The sequence below is a fragment of the Dama dama genome, chromosome 19 (assembly GCF_033118175.1).
Source record: "Dama dama isolate Ldn47 chromosome 19, ASM3311817v1, whole genome shotgun sequence".
NCBI lineage: Eukaryota > Metazoa > Chordata > Mammalia > Artiodactyla > Cervidae > Dama > Dama dama.
The window spans coordinates 32,382,864-32,408,119 of record NC_083699.1 but is presented as its reverse complement, the minus strand read 5'-3'; the positions used below and the strand labels follow the sequence as shown (position 1 = coordinate 32,408,119).

The 25,256-nt window shown below is 38.6% G+C and overlaps 1 protein-coding gene across 3 annotated transcripts in view; it reads left to right on the top strand.

The window, feature by feature from the left end:
• The window catches only part of PEX5L (peroxisomal biogenesis factor 5 like), a 194,385-nt gene that overhangs the window by 82,258 nt on the left and 86,871 nt on the right, over positions 1–25,256 (top strand). For all 3 annotated transcript variants that reach the window (XM_061167887.1, XM_061167886.1, XM_061167888.1), the window contains 5 exons: positions 506–617; positions 9,920–10,114; positions 11,598–11,721; positions 12,681–12,777; positions 23,781–23,876. In XM_061167887.1, coding sequence (XP_061023870.1) covers positions 506–617; positions 9,920–10,114; positions 11,598–11,721; positions 12,681–12,777; positions 23,781–23,876 — 624 coding nt within the window. The remainder of the gene's footprint in view (positions 1–505; positions 618–9,919; positions 10,115–11,597; positions 11,722–12,680; positions 12,778–23,780; positions 23,877–25,256) is intronic.

Below are 25,256 nucleotides of genomic sequence, written 5' to 3'. Positions count from 1 at the left end.
AGGTGATTTGAGCTTTTTAAGAGAGGGAGAAAAAGAGCATTTATTCCACATGTGGATCTCTGCGCGTGTGCATGTGTGCACTTAACAGACTGACAGACCTGTCCTAACCAGAATGTGTCACCTCAGGGTCTGAAGCCACTGTTCCAGGTCTCAGTAAGAGCTTTTTGGCCAAGTGAAAAGTGAGGTTGGCCCTCAGGAACTATGATCCCATAGGTGTCACATTCTACATAGTGAAATTAGAGAATAATTCTGAAACTATTCTAGGAGGAGAAAAAAAGCTTGAGCTTTAAAAATTAAAGTTGGCTGCATCAAAAATATGACAGTGCTAAAAGGCTTATTCCCCATTCCTTGACTTTTTTTTTTTCCTTTCTTGCCCCTACCCATTATTTATTGATTTATTTTTTGGTAGGCTTGCTATTCCTATTTTGTTGCAAGGCTGCATTTTAATTCATCTGATTCTGAACTTTGACAAAGCCCTTTGACATCTGTGTTCATTTGTTCTCAGCTGGTGAATGAACAGCAAGAAAGCAGACCCCTCCTGAGTCCCTCCATCGATGACTTTCTCTGTGAAACCAAATCGGAGGCAATAGCAAGGCCAGTAACGTCCAACACAGCCGGTAATTCTTTCACTTTTAACTTATCCTCAAGTAGTTAATTTTCACAGTAGAAAAATGCACATTTCTTTCCACAATGCACTTTAAGTGGAGAATAATGTTTGCAACCAAATGAAACTTTATTTCAACATAAACCAGTTAATCACTTTTGTTTATGTAAGGAACTCCAATGGATATTATCCAACCAATTTTGCTGAACATTAGAGTACCACTATTGGCAATGAATCATTTTTCAGTGCCAATTTTCATATTTACATTGTTGCATCTCAAGTCACATCATATAGGAAATCTTTAAAACAAAATTGTTTCTTTCAGAGTAAGGTTTTTTCAAGTGCTGGATGGAAATATTTTGAGAAATATGTATTTTTTAGAAATATATGAGAAAGTCTAATAAAATAAAAATATAGGCAGCCCTTTCAAGTGGGTTGAAATGACAATTAAAATGTCCTAGAGACCTGGTATATTATTGAGACAATTTCATTTGTTGTCATATAAGTGGGTTATTTGTAAGATGTGACCGATAATTACCTTCTTACGAGAATTTATTTGAACACTGTTCTGGAATTAAATGTATTCAAACTAAACTATCTATATAGGGACTAGTAAGTAGTCATCCAGTGAGTGAATACAGGATACCAGTGTATCAATCACACCTTCTCCAGCATCCTCTGCACTTCACAATTCTCACTGATGTGAAAACTAAGTCATTTAAGTTCTGTTCACTTTGAGGCCACAACAAATTGGACTCAAAAACTGCTTTTCACCTTCTGGTTCAGTGGCAGCCTTTCTGCCTTGATTTCATTCAATTATCATTCACATTCAAAGGCATGTTGTTCAAATAAGGATGAAAGAATGATGTCCAGAATCAAAGAAGAAAGGTTACGTTGGATTGCAGGAGAGAATTTAAAGGAGAAAGGAGACGATAATTACAGACTGTCTTGTTTAAAGTTTCATTTCCCCCTCATGTCCTCAGCTGGCTGCTTCCTGGCATAGTTTTATTATACTTTTAAGTAAGTGAGGAAAATCACAGATGAAGGAAATTGTAGTTTTTAAGAAATGCTAAAAATTACAACAATAAGAGTAACTAAAACAAGACAGCGGAACTTTATGTGGGAGTGTAGCCTACGGTCTCTGGAGTTAAACTTTGTGATTTCCACCCGAGCTCTGCCACTTAGCAGCTCTCTGTCCTTGGGCAAGTTGCATAACTAAGTCTGTTTCCTCATCTGTCTAATAATAGTAAGATCTATATCTCATAGGTTACTTGGAAAGATTAAATGAAGCAATCTATGCAAGTGCTAACACCGTGTAAGCTCTAACAGATGTTACCATCACTGTGAGATATCGGGTGAAAACAGTACACCAACACTTCCCTTTACAAATGCAGTAACTTTCTTTATATCACACCAAAGCAATCATTTTCTAAATTCAACTATCACTTTGAGTAGTCAAGCAAATAAAATCGTACTTGGTACATTTTAGGCAGGACAAGTTCAGATCCTATCAGATCAGCTTAATCCTCCTTTTGTATGAAACTGGAGCTTACCACCCCAAAACTGAGCTAACCCCCAGAAAAATACAGAGAAGCCTGTGTCTCTAATTGCAAGAAAATCCATGAGAATGGATACACTGAGAAATTCCTGCTGTTCTAGGAAAAAGCTACAAAGCATAATTCTCAGACGTTGATTCCAGTACCCTCTGCATCTCCCCATGATGAAAGAACTAAGTCGCAAAGGAAGGACTCACCAGAGAGAACAACATAATTTCCAACTCAAAAGCTGCCTTTCACCTTGATTTTTCTGACATATAACGAGACCTGTGAGATACTGGAGGAAAAAAATCAAAAGCATGTGTAACCTCTTGCGCTCCCAGTACCTATAGTATTACCTTCTGTATCAGTTTCCTGGGACCGCAATAACAAAATACCACAAAATGAGTGGATTAAACAACAGAGATTTGTTGTCTCACAATTCTAGAGGAAGCGTCAGCAGGACCATGCTCCCTCTGAAGGTACTTGGGAAGGATCTGCTCTAGGCCTCTCTCCTGGCTTCTGGTAGCTCTTTAGTTTGTGGCAGCATAACTCTAATCTTGACATGACATGTGTGCACGTCCCCCCAGTATGCATGTCAGTCTCTGTGTCCAAATTTCCTCTCTTTATTAGTGAAAGTCGCTCAGTCATGTCCAACTCTTTGCAACCCCATGGACTTTACAGTCCATGGAATTCTCCAGGCCAGAATACTGGAGTAGGTAGCCGTTCCCTTCTCCAGCAGATTTTCCCGACCCAGGAATCGAACCAGGGTCTCCTGCATTGCAGGCAGATTCTTTACCAACCGAGCTATCAGGGAAGCCGTCTCTTTATTAGGGACCCACCCTCCTCCAATCTGACTCAACTAAATACACCTCCAATGGCCCTATTTCCAAATAAAGTTACATTCTGAGGTACTGGGGGTGAAAACTTCAACATATGAGTTTTGGGGGGACACGATTCGATCCATCACACCCTCCAAAATAAGAGGTTCGGAAATGTATGTTGAGACTGTAGGTTTTTCATTTCTCAGCCTTCGCACTGAGTGCATCTGGGTCACACAGATTTTTATCCTTAAGGAAGACTCTCATTTGAGAGTATGTTTTTTAATCTTAAAAATATATTTCAAGGCAGAAACCCTATATTTTTGTCAGTCCCTAAGGATTATAGTTCTTATTTAAATTATTACAAACCTGCAGTGTATATCTCAATATGCAACATAATTCAAATTATTATACATTTTTTAAAAAGGAAAAGTTTTAGCATACAAGCACCTTGGAAAGAATTCTAATGTGGTATGATAATTTTATAGCTAAAGTTTCTGGGCAAAAGGTACAATTATCACTTTCTGTCCAAATTTTTAATAAATAGTCATTTTAAATGGAACATCATCACTTTATAGAATAGTATGAAATTACATTGCAAAATCAGGACAGTGAACATTGTCTATCACATCCAAAACATTATGTATGTATTTACATTTAATGAATGGATAGTAGACAATCTTGTAGTAAAATATGGGGGAAACCTGCTGCAAGTTGTACTAAGTCAATCAAATAGAAATTTGAAGAACCATATTAAGAAGAACTGTATTAAGATGAGAGGTTTTATACTTGGCATTTTCTTCCAGTGAAAAAATAAATCCAGTGTGCCACCATCTTGACAACTCCTTAAATATATAAGGAATATAGTTCTTATATAAAATAACACAGAGTTGGGGGATCGGGATGGGGAATACATGTAAATCCATGGCTGATTCATATCAATGTATGACAAAACCCACTGGAAAAAAAAAAAATAATAATAATAATAAAAAAATTAAAAAAAAATAAAATAAAAAAAAAAAAAAGAAAATAAAAAAAAAAAAATAAAATAAAATAACACAGAGTAAACAATATAGGAATTACCTCTTCCAAAGGTCAGTCAAATGACAGGTTTTTTTTCTCTCTGACCCTAAAAGAACATATTGATCTTCTACCTCATAAAAGTTATAGATAATAATTTTGTTCCTGTGTATTTCATTTTTGTTTTTACTTTCTGATTGTTTCTATATTAGGATTAACTTCTGTCATCCAATGGTGATAACTTCAAGTTGATCAAATAAGGACATTTTCTATTCCATTTGGGGGCCATTAACTTCCTCAATTGTCTTTTACTCATTTGTAATCTAGATAGACAGCTAATTCCTTGGCCCTCTCAAACTGTATCCTTAAATAGTAGGTTCGGTTCAGTTCAGTTCAGTCGCTCAGTTGTGTCCGACTGTGACCCCATGGACTGCAGCACACCAGGCTTCCCGTCCATCACCAACTCCCGGAGCTTACTCAAACTCATGTCTGCCGCATCGGTGATGCCATCCAACTGTCTCATCCTCATCATCCCCTTGTCCTCCCAACTTCAATCTTTCCCAGCATCAGGGTCTTTTCAAATGAGCCAGTTCTTCGCATGAGGTGGCCAAAGTATTGGAGTTTCAGCTTCAACATTAGTCCTTCCAATGAATATTCAGGACTGATTTCCCGTAGGATTGACTGGTTGGATCTCCTTGCAGTCCAAGGGACTCTTAAGATTCTTCTCCAACACCACAGCTCAAAAGCAACAATTCTTTGGTGCTCAGCTTTTTATAGTCCAACTCTCACATCCATACATGACCATTGGAAAAACCATAGCTTTGACTAGACGGGCCTTTGTTGGTAAAGTAATATCTCTGCTTTTTAATATGCTGTCTAGATTGGTCATAGCTTTTCTACCAAAGAGCAAGCATCTTTTAATTTCACAGCAGCAGTCACCATCTGCAGTGATTTTGGAGTCCAAGAAAATAAAGTCTCTTACTGTTTTCATTGTTTCCCCATCTATTTGCAATGAAGTGATGGGACCAAATGCCATGATCTTAGTTTTCTGAGTGTTGAGTGTTAAGCCAACCTGGGGGCTTCCCTTGTGGCTCAGCTGGTAAATGGTAGGTAGGCCATGAATACTAATATTCTTGATTTTTAAATGGCAAATAAATACTTATTATACACAATGCATATATCAGATGCTCTGAAAGTGACTGGAAAACAGATATTTTTAAGATGATAATTATATTCTAGGACATGTAATTACTATAAAACTTGAAAATAATTTCTTATCCTGTAATCTCCCAAAAAATCTGATATGTGTCAAAGTACAGGAAAAGCTCTTCTCTAAAGAGCAAGAAGAGCAGGGTCCTTTGTTTGCATTTATCAATCTACATAGCCTGAAAAATTTATCTACAATATTGAACTATTATATGGACAGTTATATATATTTCTTCTATAGAAGAAATAATTTTCATAGTTTAAAACCTAATATTACTTCTTGGTAAGGGACCTGTATATCTATCAAAGAGTAGATCACTATATATACAGGAAAAAATATCCTTAACAAAGTTCACAATGCCATCACAGCCACCTAATTAAATATCTTAATTGCAAAATTAGTGTAATTTTTCCAAATACATTTCTTTAAACTATTTATTTAATTTGGCTGCACTGGGTTTTAGTTGCAGCATGCAGGATCTTGCTCCCCACACCCCTTGTATTAGGAGCACAGGGTCTTAACCACTGGACTACCAGGGAAGTCTCCCACATACACATATATAAAGCCCAAATAGCTGTGAACCCAAAGGCAAGCCTCTTTACAGAATTTAAAAATTTGGGAAGTAGCTTTAATTATGTATTCCAATAAAAAGGCAAGAGTTGGTTGATTATTTAAGTCCAATTTATCTATTTGACATCACTAGCAAAATCCTTCCTAAAGGAGTCTGCTTTGTCAGCATTATGTTAAGTAACCCCATGTTTTCTAAAATGCCAGAGTAACTTACAGATCAGGACAGAAAACCCTTCAGCTCTTTGTGGCACATTCTATGACTGCCCCAATCAAGGCTGTCCACAGTCTGTCCTCTCTGACCACTCCCTGTAGGTTTATTCCTTCAGAGAAAGTCACTAAAAATCTAGGCTCATTATACGGTAGTGGTGTTAATACCCTTGGACTTCCCATTAAAGTATCAAATCAGTGCTTCATAATAGGTGCTATTTTGCCCAAACTGTTCTAAGCAGCCTCACCTCCCAGGGCCCAAGTAATCTTGTATTCATAAACATCTTCAGTGCCCTGTAGGAGCCTTCCAGTTCAATAGGTTGTGATTTTCAATCAAGTGTCCTTGAGATAAATGGAAACAAAACTTGTATAATATATTACATCTTCTAACTTCAGGAAATTCCACCCAATGGAATTAAGTTATCCAACAAAAAAAGTTTTTGAGATTGCCAACTATTTATGCCCTCAGACTACCCAAACTGGCAAATAATTGGTAGCTAAAGAAAAACTAATCAAAGCCACATCAATGGAGTCAGCACATTGTCTCCAAGTTCATATAAAGTCTAGAGAGTGGTGAAGAGCATGGGCTTGGGGATGATGGAACTGTGTTTGAATCCTCTATGGACACTGATCTACCAGCTGTATTAGTTTCCTATTGTTGCTGTAACAAATTGCTACAAACTCAGTGGCTTAAAACAATGCAAATTTATTATCCTGTAATTCTGGAAATCAGCTATCCTAAAATCAAGGTATCAGGAGGGCTCTATTCTTTCTGGGGGCTCTAAAGGAGAATTCATTCCCTTGCCTCTTCCAGCTTCTAGATGGTACCTCGAATTCGTTGGCCTGTGGCCCCATATTCCATCTCCAAAGTCAAAAGCATAGCATCTTCAAGTCACTTTCTGTTTCCTTCTCTCTCTACACCCCCCCACCACCATCTCTTAGTGTCCACCTCTCTTCCTCTCCCTCTGTCTCTCTCCTCCTGTCTCCCTCTCTCCTCCTGTCTCCCTCTCTCCTCCTGTCTCCCTCTCTCCCTCTCTCTCTCCCCCATCTCTCCCTCTCTCTCTCCCTATCTCTCACTGTCTCTCTCCATCACTCTCTCTCCCCATCTCTCACTCTCTTTCTCTCTCCCCTTATTGTTCACTCACTCTCTCCCATCTCTCACTCTCTCTCTTCCCTTCTCTCTCTCTTTTACACACACACACACACACACACACACACAATTTCACTTCCACTATATATCAGGTGATTATTTTAATTTAAACACAAATTCTGGAACACAAACCTTCATGTGCCTAAGAGAATCTTTAAAATCAGATTGAGAAAATCAATAGAGCAGACACCCCCTTCAATGCCAAGGTATGCTATCTATGAAGCGCATATGGCACAGTGACATCTGACACCCTTTATTTTTGTCTTAACTAAAGTGCACACCACACACACACACACACACAGTCACATACTCACATGCTAAAATGAGATTTGTCTTTCTTCAGAAAGTGAAAGGCAATACACATCCTTCTATGGTTTTGAAATTGTGTTCCTCAGGGACACTCTCAGCTTCGAGCTTACCATTCAACCTCCAAGGCACCCCCTTCATCAACTGAGGAAAAAATAAGGCCTTTTGTGTGTGCCTAGCAGTTGTTTCACATTTGCTTGGAAAAGAACAAAGAAAAAGAGACCTCAGAACAAACACAGGAAGTGCTGAGGACAGCTTGGAGGGGAAAAGAACGTTACTGAGCCAAGTTTGAATTCGCAATTCAGTCTTTGAGTAATTCATTTATTCTGAATGGTGAGAAACAGATATAGAGTTAAATTAATACTCACCAGTTATTATTCTGTAACAAATGTACTTCCTATCTACAAGCAGACAAGTCCTATATAATTTTCTTCTAAAAGAAGTGTAGGAGAAAGTGACTAATTCTTGTTTGTGCAATTAGTAAAAAGGCATATATGGCATTTCAGAGACAGTTATTCACTTCCTTCCTTCTGTTATAAGGAAATCACAGTGGGCCTAGAATCCCCGCCAACATTAACAGTGGCCTAGAATTTTCTATTTAAACATTCAAAAGATATGAAATGTATGGCAGCCGAGCCTACCCTGGCTGCTTGCCGTGCCTAACTTTTAGACACCGAGCCAGCCAGAACACTCCTCCACGGCTCAGAGCATCTTACTCTGGAAAGAGACTCCTATCTCGATAAGGAAGACTGGGACAAGATAAGCTCACATGAGATGACACTTTCAGGCCATTTTATGATAAATTTACTTCATAGCATCTTCTGTAGAGCCAATAGCCTGTCTCATCTGCTATTTTATTCCCAGGGCTGTTTTCCTGTTTCTGTCAGTGTGTGGATATGACTCTTGCCTAAAACAGAGGGGAGTGGGGGAAACAGGAGATAAAGGAAAAGGAAAGAAAAGCATCACAAATTGGCCACCAAAGAATGGAAATAATATTTATTGAATACCTGCAGTATGCTGGGCTCTTTACACATTTGATTTGTAAATTAGATAATGTAATCTTCATATCATACCTAATGTAGAGACTTAATTCTGCACTTTTTTAAGTGAGGACATTGAAACTCAGAGATGTCAATAAGCTTATTCCAAGTCACACAGCTAAGCAGTGGCAGAGTCAGGTCCATCCATTTCACCATTAACACCCAACCATTGTGATTTATACTTGAAATCAGAAAGCACGATTATAGAAAGTTTTACATCCTATCCTAAGGATCCCATACGATGGCTAGCTCATGAGAACACTTCAGTACTAAAAAAATCCTGGTTGTGAACTAAATTAAACCCTGACCCTGCATTGAATGCAAGGGGGAAATAGATGGAAGAGTGTTGAAATGTCAACAAAGATCCATTTCCTACCAAGAGGAAAAGCCAAGAGATCAAAGTGGAGGAGAAGGAGCTGTGCAGAGGTTGTTGTAGACAGTGCTGGAAAGAGTTAGCATAAGGAGTGTCCCTATCGCTCTGGCAGCTTTTCTAAGCTAGCCAGTCAAGAGATCCTAGGTCAGGAAGCCATCAAGCCAGTTCAGAAGCCAGTCTCTGGGATGCTGGGGCTAAAAGAGAAGTAGAGCTGGAGGAACCTTTTCTAACAGGAATTTTCCATTTCTCACAATGAGCTAGTCAAACAGCACTTAATTTGCACTTAAGAGAAAGAATGAAAAGTTACATAGCCTGCCTTTTTAATTCTCATTTGCCTAGTTTGCATTTGAACAAATTATTATTTCTGCCTTCATTAAAGTATTTAACACAATGTAATCAACCTGCTGGGAAGTAAAAGTGTAACCATTTTATGGTTTGTTACATTGAAATTTAAATTTGCATATTAAGCAGTAAAGGCATTAACATGTGTACCTATTCATCAACTATGGATTATGAAATACTTCTCTAGTGTGAGCACAAACATCAAGCCGTTTTCTGATTAAACTGCTTAATTAAATAAAAGATGATTAACAACATTCATTTATACCCTTGATACTTTAGTAGTTTGAAATTAAAACACAAAGACATTTAGAAACTTTACCAAATCTTCCCCATCACTGTTTTGCAAGCATCTCTCTGAATATGATACATTGACTCTATGCTGGGAAAAAACTTCACTCTAAAATATCCCTCTTTATAAATAAAGCAAAGCAATCAAGTAAATAGTACCTGAACTCAGACTCAAGATAATCATTTTAATTCCATTCAAACCTTCATCACTGGTGCTACTGGTCTAAGTCTTATTCTGCAGATTTCTACCATGACAAATAAAGGAGAACATGCAGCAAGCTTCCCAGTCTAAATGCAAACCATCTTGATATATCAATGGTGAGCTAACTTAATTTGGTGCTTCTAACCTATACTGCAAACACAAAATCCTTCTGCACCCAACTGAAGCTTATTTTTAAAAAAAAAAAATCTCAGAGCGATGAGTGAGCTTATCTTAATGTCTTCTGTCTCTTACAGTATTGACTACAGGCTTAGATCTCCTTGACTTGAGTGAACCCGTCTCTCAAACCCAAACCAAAGCCAAGAAGTTGGAGGCCTCATCAAAAACCTCATCCCTCAAGAAAAAGGCTGATGGGTCTGACCTCATCAGTGCAGATGCTGAGCAGAGAGGCCAGGCTCTCCGAGGCTCGGAGACAGCATCCTTAGACTTAAGTAAGGCAATAGCTGTGTTCGCTGCCTTGATACAAGGCCATTCTACAGATGACATGAAAACAGTGGGCAAAGCAGTAGAAAAGTTGATGTCTATGTAGGAAACTGGGCAGGACACACTTCTTTGTGCTTAGATTAAATAACAGTTGGGGAGCTCAACTTTTTGAACTGGTGTGGATTTATATGTTTACTTATACAACCCATGTGTATCAAGTTTTTGACAGGTGGCAGACACCATACTAGGCACTGGAGTTACAATGAAAATAAGATACAAATCTTGCTCTCCAGGACCATTCAGTCTAGAGAGGAACAGAGTCTAGAAAGAGAAAACTCTAACCCCCCAAGGTCTAGGAACAGCCACATGGAACAGTAACATATAACAAGCATGGAAATATTGCAATACAATAATGTTAGCTACCATTTATTGGTGACTTACAATGTCCAGGACTGTGCTACATCATTACATATGTTATCCCATTAAGTCATCACAACTCTTTGAAATGAGTGAGGAACCAGGTTTTCAAATTTAAATAATTTGCCCAAGATCCCAGTTAGTATGAAGAAGAGCTGGAATTTGAGCCAAGCTCTAATTAACTTCAAAGTCCATACTTCTCTCCACTGCACATTTTCCTGAGAAAGAAGGTCTTAACCTTGATTCATGGAACCAGTCAATTAAGCTCTTCTTAAGAGAAAGAGAGGTGGCAAGAATTTCAGAAAGTCAAGGGAAACATGGATGAGTAAATATCCATAAAATGAGCATATTAGTAACTTATCCATAAAGTCATGAAGGCTAAAGGAGATATAAAATCACTTAGCTCTGTGTTATATACATATTAGATGCTTATGAATTAATTTATCCATTTGTTCAATAAATATTTTTCTGAATACCTGTTGTGTTCCATACTATGTGCTGGGAATACAAAGATAAACAATATAAGCTTTCTGCTCCTTAGTAAATGTACAGTCTAGTGGAGAGATAGAAAAATGATTAAAAGATTACAATAAAGTATGTACTATGTGTTGCAATAAAGAAAAGCCTGGGTTAGTTACTGCATACTAGCACCTTCATAAAGCCCCTCACCCAGCCAGGGGTTTATAGAACATATGCTATAGGAAGCACTGTGATAGCAGTCTTGAAGAATGAGTAAGAATTTGTCAGATGAAAAATATGGATCAGAGAAAGTAAGGAGGAAAGGGCAGGGCATTCCTGATGCAGAAGCACAAATAGACCGAGATGCTTTTTCAAGCAAATATAAATATTGTCACAGTATTCAAGAATGGTAGCGTAGTCAGAAATAAGTCTTAGAGTCACCAGGGGTTGGATAATGGGAGTTCTTGTTTGCCAGGCCCTCAAGTTTTGGGGGAGGGCCGGGCTGAAGGGTAAAGCTCACTTGTATAAGACTTCTCAGTCTTAACCAATCTCCGTTCTCTCTCCACCTCATATTCTCCCCTTGTTCCCCTCACCTCCTTCCTGTCTCCTTAGCAGACATTCAAACACAACTGGAAAAATGGGATGACGTTAAGTTTCATGGAGATCGAAATAGCAAGGGGCATCCCATGGCAGAGAGAAAATCAAGCTCATCTAGAACTGGATCAAAAGAACTTTTATGGTAAGATATTTTAATATCAGAAAATAACCATTTATGTGTCATGTACACATGTATTGACATAGCCAATGAGCTAAGTCAGTCCAGATTCTTGGTGCCATTTATAAGCCCCTGTTTATCAATGTTAATTATTGTGACTTCTAAAATTAAATTATTTCATCTGAGTTGTTAAAAATTCAGCCAATAAGGATTTTGGTAGTTTCATAATTCAATACTCAATATTTTTCAATGTTTGTTAATAATTTTCTGAATGTGTAACTGATCTTTCAAAATAGGTACACAGGTATATTTCATATATGTGTATATTCACTGGGGGCTTCCCTGGTGGCTCAGATGGTAAAGAATCTGCCTGCCAATGCAGGAGACCCAGGTTCGATCCCTGAGTCAGGAAGATTCTATTAAGTGAGTTACATTAAGTGTTTCTAGTTAAACAGGTAGCCTGTTCTGACTTTATGAATCATCACTGTCAGAAAATGAACTAAAAATAATCTATGGATACCCATGACAAAAACTGGCTGCCTAAATCTTACCATGTCTTTAAAACTTCCTAAAGAGCAGCATATTTCAGTCTGTTGCCCTTCACACATCTCCACTTATATGACATTTCAAATTCTATATAAAGATCCAATCTTACTGATATACTTTGTGAGAAGCTCCCTCCCCTCAAAAAGCCAATACTTTTTTGATGAAGCAGAACTTTCTGCAACAAAAATGGTATTGCATTTATTTGCCTTTTCCACATAACTGAAGTATAAATCAATCAGAGACAGTAACACCTAGCACATTGCAGCCACTGACATTCCAAAAGTGGTCATTATAATGGAAACATCCAAGTAAAAGTCTGATGAGAGCTTTGTTACCAAGGATCTTGGCAATCCAAATTAACATCAGGTTTTTCAGCTGACGTTCTAGCTGAATTTGCTTCTCGATATACATTAACTTCCTTCATGCGCCCCGTATAGGTCTTCAGAGCACAGATCTCAGCCAGAACTGAGTGGTGGGAAAAGCGCCTTGAACTCTGAGTCAGCTTCGGAGCTGGAATTAGTGCCTCCAACACAGGTAACAAATCCAATTCCTCAGTGCACCTATCTTTTCTAATAGGTCATTTATGTCATAAATTTAAATTTATTTAAATTTTCACCAAAAACTTTGAAGTTTTTTTTTTCTGTATTTTGTATTTCATTTGCTTTCTCGCTCAGCAGCTATCTCAGTGCTTAAAATAACAGATGATTGATAAATAGGTAGGAGGGTAGGTAGGTAGGTAGAAAGATAGATAGATAGATAGATCTGGCTGGAAAATGTGTCAGTGAACTTACTACTTAGCACTTTTTCCTTGTTCTGCCATTTACTATTCCATTATTTTTCAATACAAAATCTATTCTACTCCAGCATTAGCATTATTTATGTAACAAATGCAAAGAAGAGGAAAGTACATCTTGAACATTCATTCACATCTATGCCCTGTGGAACAAGATATTTACACATCAGGATTCTGACCATCACATTAAAATAAATGTGATGCTAAGGAATTACTAAGTGTAGTATGAGCAATCATGATAATACTAAGAGCTACCATTTGTGAGTACCTACTAAGTATTAGAGACTCCACTATGTGATTTTCACATATTTGGATTGGCAAAAAGTTTGCTCTGGTTTTTCCATCACATCTACAGGATAACCGAAACGAATGTTTTGGCCATCCCGATATTACACCTAATACTCAAATAATCCTGTGAATTATTTTTAGCCTTACTTTGTCTCTAAAGAGTCTTGGTAGAGTCAAAATCCTTTTATTGGGGCACCCAACATCCCTCGTATAAGTAAACCAGACCTGTCTCTCCACTATTTGACCCTCGACTTCAGTGTAACTGACCTGCCTATAACTAGTTACCTCCTGTGGTTAAGGCTGTGCCAAGAAAACCCAAGTCTATCTCAATCTTGTCATTTGCTCAAACACTTTACAAGGGTATACAGCCTTGATCTAAAACCACAAAGAAATGTATCTCTTAAGAAATGTATCCACATTCACACATCTATAATCTCTGTGGAAATAAGTAGGATGAAATGAGCAGAAGAGATTTTCCTGAGTGTTATTAGATAAGATACTGAAACTAAGAGAGGAGATACTTTGTCTGAAGTGAGTAAAGGGATAACCATGATAATAGCAAATATTACTGAGTGCTATGAGAAGGCCTTCTAATATATATTAATTAGCTCTTTTGATCCTAACAAATGACTCGATGATGTAAGTGTATTTATTACCCCCATTTTATAAGGGGGGAAACTAAAGTACACTGAGACTAAGGAAATTGTCAATGCACTCACAACCAGTCAGTGGCCAAGAAAAGGAGGACACAGATAGAAAGAAAATGCAAGGCATCTGGAAACAGTTGTAAGCCCCTAACAGCAACTCTACAAGAGAGAGGTGGGCATTACTGCTCCCGGAACTTGGCAGGAAAATGAGTCAGCTAACTTTCAGAACAAGTAACCCTGGGAAGCTTAATGAATTGTAAAGGTACCATGCTTTTCATCTTTGTTCATTTAAGTGTATCTTTAAAAAAAGCAAATTGATAGCATTTACTAGAGAAGCATTTCTTGATAAGTGCATTAGAGATTTAGATTCAGGTGGGCTGCCATCTATGGGGTCGCACAGCGTCGGACACAAGTGAAGCGACTTAGCAGCAGCAGCAGCAAAGTAACTAGTGCTGTTTCATAAACTGGAATCCTTGGAACAGTTTAATGTGGCAAAAGAACACTTATTTCTGCAGCAGGGGGAGGCCTGGCACAGGTGGGCTGTTCCACAGGGAGCTGGAGGGGGGAGGATCAGCTGGGGTCCTCGGTTGCCATGGAGACCCACAATGCACTCATCTTATTATTCCAGTGACTGCTACTCCCCTGCTGGTTGTCTGATTTCATCCCACCACATTGTCCACTTACCCACTGGTGTGCCTTTAAGCAAACACAATATGCTTTGGAAAATTTGTATGAGATTCCCAACATTGTCCTCCAAAACATAATGTTAATTGCCCTGAGATAGTTCTGTCTGGATAAATCATAGTGAATCCTTTTAGAAGGTTACCAATTATTTGTACAGTGTTTATCCTTTAAATTATTTTTTTTAATGCTGCATGTTTACTTAACAAGATTTGCCTAAACTAAGCAAATTTACAACCTCCTAGTTGTAATTCCAGCCTATGGTTAAAGTAGGAAAATTTCATGAATTTGGGATTTAATCATTTAAAATATTAAGTCACTCAAATGGAACAGCAAGAAAACAGACTGACTTACCTACCTGTAATAAAAAAAAAACAGAAAGGTGTTTTTACTCTAACAAGCATACTGCTCTTAAATATATGATCTCTTTATATAAATAAGATGATGAAGCAGTATGAAAATTTGACTTAAAACTGACTTGCAAACTATTCAAGTAAAAAATTTCAGCTCATCAAAATTTTGTTACTGCTCTACTAACACTCAGATGGTTCACAGGAAAATCAAGGAAATGTATTCTCTCTCAAGCCAACATAAATAATCTTAGTTTAACAGGTGAGGAATTATTTAAAAGCCTTGCTTAAAAATCATATTTCAAAATCACAAAGAGAATGAAAGCTAACAATGAGAAGAATTCTTATGTTCATTTTCTTTTCAAAATGGGGAAAAAGAAAAATAGACTAGTCTCTTTCAAATAGTGCTTTGAATACACTAATCAGAGTGACAGGAAATTATAATAAATTCTATAATCTGTATATTGAAGAATAAACTTTCTTGATATTATGCAAACTGTGTAATTTGTATTCCCTGCAGCTAACCATTTAAAGAAATTATGATATCTGAAAAATTAAAAAATTTTTGAAGAATTGAAGAAATTCTTCAATGATATAAAATTAGCTTTTTAATGATATAAAATTAGCTTTTTCCATGAAGGAGTTGCGATAGTGGTAAGACAAAAAAAAAAAAAAAGAATCCAACTTCCACCAAAGAGTGATGGTTCACAAATTTCTTTTTCAATGTGGACACTGGAAGGACAGCTCCAAGACAGGCTCTTCTTAACCTAAGCTGGACTACACAAGAAGGTGAGGCAGCCAGGCTATCAAATACTGAGTCATAATCCTGACTCATTATTTGAATCAGAGTGAACAGAATCACTCTGATTCTGCTGATTTTGGCAGAGCAAATGCTTCCTTCCACATTGTCATAATTCATCAAGTTGGCAGTGTCCCCAACCAGAACAGTTTAAACTTTAAAAGTGCAGATATGTTTTCTAAATGTTTGAAGGCGTAGTGGAAAAGGAAAGGCATACTAATAGTAATGTAATATATTCCTAATATACTATTTGAAATGTTTACAATAATCTTGAGAATTAACGTTTTCTCCATTAATGAGCAATGCATCCCAGAGAACAGAAGTAGTTTTCCCAAGGTGACACAGCTAAGATGGAGAGGAGCCAGCACTCAGATCAAACCCATCAGCTTCTAAAGTCCTTGTTCTTCATCACATGTCACCTCTTATCAGCCACATCAGACTTCTCTACCTGAGGGAACTCACAGACCATCGATTTCCCTTCTCATTGCTAGCCCTGATTATTACTTAGTTTAGAGGGTTAATATGAGTTAAGTGGTTTTAAAAAATATCACTTCCTTCCAGAAAATCTGAAGATGAATTAGGATTGTCATCTGATCTGAGGCCATGCACATTTTTGTGCCTCCCCTCCCAAATTCATTCTCAACCTCTTACTCTTAGAAATGCTAATGGTTTCCATGCCATTCCTTTTCAATTTAATGAATGAGACAATGTCTGCCATCCATAAAGCCATCAGTGAGGCAGTGGAAAAGTTCGAAAGATGAGACAGATTTTAAGAAGTAGGAAGAACTTTATATCTAGTAGAAACAATTAGATAATACACTATGAATATAAATATAGTTTTGCTTTTTGGAAGACAGCACAGGAGCCACATCATCATCCCTCTTACCCTCCTGGCAACACACAGTAAGCTACCAGTGAGGAAGAAAGCAGGAGAAGATGGAAAGAAGTAACAAAACCAAGAAGGCAGAAAGACAAGGTCAGCAGGAGGGCAAAAAGAAAGAAAGCTGAAGATCATTTTCATAGTAGATAATCCACACATATTAGGTACTCAACAAATACTTTTTATATAGTGAGAAAATAAGGAATGCTAACAAAAAGGAGAAACAAAATGTTTGTCATTTTTTTAAATTTGAAAATAGAGGCTAATGGTTAAAGATGGGAAACGTGAAAGGATAAATTTTTATTCCTTTAGCATTTGAAGCTAGTTCCAAAAAATAATTTTTAGTTGTGTTTGCTAATAGACTGCTCATTTTCTTTAAAAATCAGTCCTGATTTGCCTTGATAGTCCATAACATAGAATTGCATGGTTGGAGGCAGACAGGAACCATGGGCTACCCACCTTTGCACAAAGCTCTGGGAATCTGCTCTTGACACAAAAGCTACACCTTTTTTCTGTACTTTCAATGATAAATGTCTGCTGGCTGATTAAGAAAAAATATCATGGCCATCTTAATGAAGAAAGTATTTAGATGATCTGTTCTGTCATGAGTCCAGATTAATGAGTCCAGATTAAACAAAAGTGTTCTAAACACAGTTTTTTTAAAAATCGAATTTCCAAAGTCACGCCTGATAAGCCCTAAGCAGAAAAATTACAGTAACACTTCACCAGCAAAGGTCTGTATATTCAAAGCTATGGTTTTTCCAATAGTCACGTACAGATGTAAGAGTTGGAACATAAAGAAGGCTGAGTGCCAAAGAATTGATGCTTTCAAACTGTGGTGCTGGAGAAGACTCTTGAGAGTCCCTTGAATAGCAAGAAGATCAAATCAGTCAATCCTAAAGGAAATCAACCCTGAATATTCACTGGAAGGACTGATGCTGATGATCTCAGTTTGTTTCCAAGGCAAACCATTCAGTATCACAGTAATTCAAGTCTATGCCCCAACCACTAATGCTGAAGAAGCTGAACGGTTCTATGATGACCTACAAGACCTTCTAGAACTAACACCCAAAAAGATGTCCTTCTCATCATAGGGGACTGGAACGCAAAAGTAGGAAGTCAAGAGATACCTGGAGTAACAGGCACATTTGGCCTTGAAGTACAGAATGAAGCAGGGCAAAGGCTAACCAAGTTTTGCCAAGAGAATGCACAGGTCATAGCAAACACCCTCTTCCAACAATACATGTGACGACTCTATACATGGCCCTCACCAGATGGTCAGTACCAAAATCAGACTGATTATATTCTTTGCAGCCGAAAATGGAGAAGCTCTACACAGTCAGCAAAAATAAGACCTGGCACTGACTGTGGCTGAGATCATGAACTCCTTATTGCCAAATTCAGACTTAAATTGAAGAAAGTAGGGAAAACCACTAAGCCATTCAGGTATGACCTAAATCAAAATGACTTTTCCAGTAGTCATGTATGGATGTGAGTTTGGACCATAAAGAAAGCTTTCTGTTGAAGAACTGATGCTTTTGAACTGTGGTGTTGGAGAAGACTCTTGAGAGTCCCTTGGACTACAAGGACATCCAACCAGTCCATCCTAAAGGGAATCAGTCCTGAATATTCTTTGGGAGGACTGATGCTAAAGCTGAAGCTCCAATACTTTGGCCACCTGAATCGAAGAACTGACTCTTTGGAAAAGACCTTCATGCTGGGAAAGATTGAAGGTGGGAGGAGAAGGAGATGACAGAGGATGAGATGGTTGGATGGCATCACTGACTCGATGGACATGAGTTTGACCAAGGTCAGGGAGTTGATGATGGACAGGGAGGCCTGGTGTGCTGCAGTCCATAGGGTCGCAAAGAGTTAGACACAACTGAGTGACTGAACTGACTGATGCTGAAGCTGAAGCTCCAATATTTTGGCCACCAGACGCATAAGAACCAACTCATTGGAAAAGACCCTGATGCTGGGAAAGACTGAAGGCAGGAGGAGGAGGAGGCAACAGAGGATAAGATGGTAAGATGACATTATCGATTCAATGGACATGAGTTTGCTCAAACCCTGGGAGATAGTGAAGGACAGGGAAGCCTGGTGTGCTGTAGTCCACGGGGTCGCAAAGAGTCAGACAGGACTTAGCAACTGAACAACAACAAGATCTCACAAACCAAGTGGCATGTCCCACCCTCCCAAAAAACTGAGGATTATAAAGGTTAAGTAATTTGTCCAAGGTCACCATTAATAGTAAATGGTAAACCAGGATTTGATCCCAGGCAAACTGACTTTAGAGAGGCTGTTTTTAATGACTGTTATATATCTCTGCTAGTTGTTATATTTTTCTTCTCTACAGTTAAGCAAATCCCTTTTCTCCTCCAATTCCTTCAGAAAGATGCTAAGCCTTTTTAAAATGTGTTTTGGTGGAAGATATCTATCAATTGTATCAGGAGCTATGAACAATGGCTTTAGATGTTAGCCAAGAAAATTATGCTAGGACCACCACAGCCACAAATACAGTCATTTGCAAATCATATTTGACTGTTTTGATCATATGACTGTTTTGATCACAGCCATAATTTTGAATAAAGAGAATAAAGCATAATATTATTTTCAGAGTTATTTAATTCTTTCTTCTCTCCCTTCACCTAGTGCCAGTCATTCAGTGCAATCAACAGCTGGGGGAATTAAATACTTTCCTTCTTTGGAGACTGTAATACCCTAAAATCCAATTAGCTTAAACGAATTAAAATGCTGTTTTTAAAGCCAAAGCACTTCCAGGAGGTAACTGTTAATTGTGGAGCATTTTTCAAAACCATGCAAAGAAGGAAAGAAATGACTACATCAGAGTATATTTGTGAACTCCAGAGTTCCACCCACATACACATAATGTCAATTCCTAGATCAGAAGTTCTCACAGTGTGGTCCCTAAATCAGCAGTGTCAGTATCACTTGGGAACTTGTTAGAAATGAGAATTCTATACCCCACCCCACACCTACTGACTCAGAAACCCAAGGGGTGGAGCCCTGCAAACTGAAGGTGACCTGTGGGTGATTCTAATGCACGCTAAAGCTTGAGAACTGCTATTACAGCCATTGTGCTACCAAAATAGCTGTAAGTCAAACTTACAGGTGTAACTGTCTTGTTTATCATTCCTCTAGTTAAATATTAAGAAATATCTGCAGTTTACTAGCATTATTTATGTTTTTCCATGTTACAGTTTTGCCCGTAATGAAATTAGATGTAAAAAAAAAAATATTGTTCAAAATGAAGGCTATTCTTGACTGTGTGTTTAGTCTGTTTTTCATTCTCAGCCCTAAATCAGCATGCCTGGGCACTGCTGAGTTGCTAAAATGTTTGAGAACCTTTAGATGTATACCACCCTCAGCTTGAAAACTGCCTTTGTTTACATTCAGTATCTACTTAGATTTTATAGCATTTATTTTATGCTTCCTTAGGAAAAATATATGGCTTTAAAATGTGAGGTAGCTAACATTCAAATTAGTAATAACATCAGGCTTTCCTAACAGTGTGGGAAATAACATTTACCTAAATAGTAACTGTCCTATCAAAACGAAATTTCATTTGCACGGTAAGATTGTATTTACATTTACTATTTTAGGCAGTTAAGAGAACATAAACTGTAAGTCTAGAATCCTGAGAGATTTTCTTCTTCCTGATATATGGTGCCCTTTGCATCCTATGATTCATAATCCACTTGGGTCGTGAAACATTGATGAAGGGAAGCCAGTGACAGTAATGGAGTCCTGTTCGGTCAGGCTTCACAGGAAAGACAGATCATATTTCACTGGTGAAAAGTGCCTCTAATTAAAGGAGGTGCCTTCGGGATAAAAATGTTAGTGTTCCTCTTTCTTCTCCTAATGTCTTTCATTATTATATAAATGCACAAAGTTTATTTCTTACCATGTGTGTCCTTTTTTTTTAACTTTATCTCAACAAATATTTATTTCATGAACAAACCTGCAGGAAAATGAAAGAATTGGTTCTAAAAGCAAAGGAATAAGGAACAGAGATTTACATAGCCAGCTGGGAAAGAAATGTCAAAATAAAAAGTTTACCAAGTTAGATACAAGGTTGATTAACTGTCTATAAGACAATAAAGTCATATCATCTCTGGCATTAACTTCTCTACCAGGCTGTAAGATCCTAATAGGTTATCAGTTCTAAAAGCTTATAAATCATCTGCGCCTTTATATTTGTTAAGCAAATATATTGTCACCCAAGAGTGTCAGATGAGGGTGGCAGTGGGCTGAATGGTGGCCCCCCTAAAAGACACGTTCATATCCTAATCTCTGGAGCCTCTGCCAGTTTTCACCTCCCTGACTCAATTTTCTGGATTAGAGAAATACAGTAACTTCTACAGGGCCCAGAGAATAAGGGAGGATGCTTGTTTGGGAGGCCACTGAGCCTCGCGCACCAGTCAGCAAGGCACTGATGCCAAAGCAATAGCATCACTGCCTTGACCTGCCTTCATCACCTTCCCTTTTCTGACCATAGGCACTGCTCCAGAGGCCTCAACCCTGAGCTACTCACAGGCATCACTCTTTACCAGAAACCCCACTAGGGCATCCTGCAGCCATCCCCACTCCACCTCCAAACCAGAGTTTACTAGCACAGACATCTGCCAGTCCAGGTATAGCACAAAAATCAAGTCCCTTTCAATCTCCTATACACTCTCCTTAGCCTCCAGATTGGCCATGAAACCTTGACTGGGAACACACAGCCACCTTCTGGGAGTAGGAAAGAGAAATACCTTTAATTTGGTCACTCATGTATTCCCTGACAGTATATTTACTGATTATTTGTGGAGTACCTACTCTTAGAAGGAGAGGCCAGGGATATAGCAGGGAATAAATACATCAAAGAGGAGAAAACATAAGTTAGTGTTCCAATAAATTAACCTTTCACATCCATTAAGGCAGAAGGCAGTCTAAGACTTGTTTATGCTCAGAAACATTCCTAGTAATTACTTTATTATTATTATTTTCAGCCCACGGTATTCTAGACAGCTTCTTGGCTAGCTCTCTCAACCTTGCATGAATGTCCCTGTCTCCAAGGGACAGCTTTTCTATATTTTGCATCTTCCTAAAATGGCCAGTTGAGTACAGCCTCCTGTGAGAGGCAGTGCATGCAGTGGTTTTCAGCATGGCCCAGAAGCAATGGTCCTACCGCTGAACTAGCCGTGAGACCAGGGGCAAGTCAAGTCAGCCCTCTGTGCTTCAGGGTCATGAAGTCAATGCTAGTACTTACCTCAGGTTGTTGAAAGGACAACATGAGTTCCAGTAGGTAAAGGACTTGAAGCAGTACCTGGCATGTAGAAAGCCCTGGTATTGGTGGTGTTCAGTCTCTAAGTCGTGTCCGATTCTTTACGACCCCATGGTCTGTAGCCCGCCAGGCTCTTCTGTCCATGAGATTTCCCAGGCAAGCATACTGGAGTGGGTTGCCATTTCTTCTTCCAGGGGATCTTCCCAACACAGGGATTGAATACTGTGTAATCATTAAAGAGGGGGGTTCCTCTTGAGGACCACTAATGGTGGAGAAAGAATGAAAAGCAACCGAACAGAATAGATGGTAAGTGCTGGGTGAAGAGCAAAGTTTTGCCATTGTTTTGGTTTTCAAATGTGACTACTTTTAAAAATCACTACAGAGCTTTTCAAACATTTAATTCCTGGGCCCCACCTTCAAAGATCACTTCATTGGTCTGGGGTGGGGCCCAGGTCTGTTCAAGTAATTCCCCTAGAAGCAGGGGTTGAGCACCCCTGCAGAACAGCAATCTCCCACGTGGCCAGGGAGCCACCCCTGCCCTGAAGTGAAAGGGGGTAGGGGACTTGACTCCTAGCCTCTCTCCCCCTGCTCCCCAAGGCCTAGCTGCCTTAGCAGTGCTGGCCCTCCCCCCACAATCCATCCACAAGCATCCTTGGGGCATGTATCACTTGTCAGACCCTGGGCTCAGGGTGGGGCAATACAAGAGTTACCAAAGTCCTCCCCCTGTGGACCCCACAGCAGAGCAAGAGGATCAGAGAAGAAGATAAGAAAACAAGCAATCACATGGAGAAAAATCAGACACATTCAATGCTCATGGAGAGAGTTCTAATCAACATACAGTGTATACTTACTAGGAAATCCTTGGGGAAAGACTGAGGTAGATCTAGGAGTGCAACATGTGGAGACTCTCCAAGGTACATTGCTGAATAAAAAAAAAAACAAGCTACAGAAGAGCACCATTTATGTTTCCAAAAGCTTTTTGAAACACTGTGATATTCTATCCATGGGTGCATAAATATACATGCAAATTCAAGGGGAAAAGGTCTAGAATTATGCCTCTGATTTACCATGATTAATTTTTTCAAAAAGAATGTAATCATTGTTTGTGAAATTTAAAACAGATATATATTTTTTTTAATTCTAGCAAACTCTTTGTGGGGGATCTTCTGAAAATATTTACATTTAGCTAAGTTGTGTATCACATTTCCTATTAATTGTGACAAAGCAGTTGGCATTACCAGACATGATTTTATCCAAGTGACTATTGAGCAGAGAGCAGTGACCTGAGGAAATGTGGCATGAGACAGATGTGTGCCAAGAGAGGGAAGGCAAAGGAAAGAGAACTCAGCATGAAGCCCAGCTCAAGTAGAAGGAGAAAGGCCTAGCAGCTGCCTTCCGTGGCTGCGGCCTTCCCAGCTTCACCTGAGGCTGATCCTCCTAACAAGCTGAAAGCGCAAACCTCAGCTTCCAGGTGTATTCTATAATGGAGATTCCAGCCTAACTGTGGGGAAGACTTCCGAACCTATCAACGCCGTGAACCTAGACCAATGAGATGTATGATCTTTGGGAGGTGGGGCCTGGGTGTTGATGTTTTAATATGAGCTCGGCTGAGACGCTCTGTTAGAAGATGCCTGCGTGTGAGTGGGACGCACATTTTGGCACCGTCCCCGTTTAAGAATCGTTCTACTTGCGAAGTACTCCAAAAGTGACGTCAATCACAGGTGCTTCTTAAAGTCTAGGGTACTATGAGAAAAGGAAAAATGTTTGTATTTTATATTACGTGATTCCAAAATTATGTTTGGTTTATTTCAGGCTCGACTGACCAAAGAGCAGCGCTGGGGGAGCGCCTTGCTTTCCAGAAACCATTCCTTAGAAGAAGAATTTGAAAGAGCGAAAGCAGCTGTGGAGGTAGCTTTTTGGTTTATTTTTTCTGTTTCATGTTTCTGAGAGTGGAATTTAAAAAGTCAAACAAAGAGACATAAGAAGTGGGTCTTTTTTTAAAAATTGGAGGATAATTGCTTTCCAGTGTTCTGTTGGTTTCTGCCGTTCGACAACGTGAATCAGCACCGTGAATCTTAAATATACATCTATTGCCTCCTTTTTGTGCTCCCTCCCAGCCCTCTAGGTTGAAGTGGGTCTTTATAGACATGAACAAACCATGACTATAACTGTTAGAATGAGACCTGGTTACCAGAGAACTTTTGACTTCCTACATGGGGTGACTAATAGTTGTCAACTCTTACAATTCTGTGGTAGATTAGCAGTGACTGTCCGGAGTTTTGGGTCAGGAAGAACTCCCGAGTCTCATCAGGCTCCCGTGATGAACCTATGCTATGCATTTGCTATGCTTCTATGAGGTAAAGCTTCATGCCTGATTGTTGTTTTTTTTTTTTCTCTATCTGACATCTAGCACAATGTCTGAAACGTAGAAGATCTTGCTATCCCTGAAATACACATTTTCCTCACTGGGTGGGGAAAAAAGGCAGAGCTGAGAAATTCTAATCAATGATAGCCCATCTTGACTTGAGCCATAATTTTTCTTTCTTTTTTTTTTTTACTGTTAAGAGTGTTCAAAACAATGACAGTGTTAATAAATTAAATAATTTGAACATTACTTTTCCTTGTTTAACCTTCTAATAAGAGAGGGGGGTGGGGAAAGAAAGAAAGGGAAAAGGGAAGCCAAAAAAGGCATCCTTGGCTGTTTTTTATCCATTTCCTTCCTGGTTAGATTTGCAAAGAATGCATCACAGGTCCCATCTATGATTCTCACCAAAGCTTTGCGAGATGACTATTTGAGAGTGGAGCTTTTCACCCAATCCAAGTATGAACTTGTCAGGACCTCCATTTCTATTACTGATGGGAAATCTTGCAAATTGAAAGTATTCCCGTAATATGGTTCATTTATGTGTCAATCTTACCACTAGAATTTGGACAAAAGTATTATACAATGGGCAGTCTTTCAGTAATTTCATACTTGAAGTGCAATTAAATCATACTAGCAATTTAATATTAAAAAGTTCTCTATATTCTAGGAAATCAGTTCAGTCGCTCAATCGTGTCTGACTCTGCGACCCCATGAACCAAGTAATTCCAGTCAAATTTCATATCATCAATCAGAAGCCTAGTAAGAGAACACTTTAATCTCATCACAATACAGTCCACCCAAATTTCTTCTTTTAGTTTTAACCTTTTTATTTAAAAAAAAAGTTAATGCATATTTAGTGCTCTTGAATGTGATCAACTGATAGATTTGATTGAGACCAGCTGAGTTCCAATTGTTCAACTGCA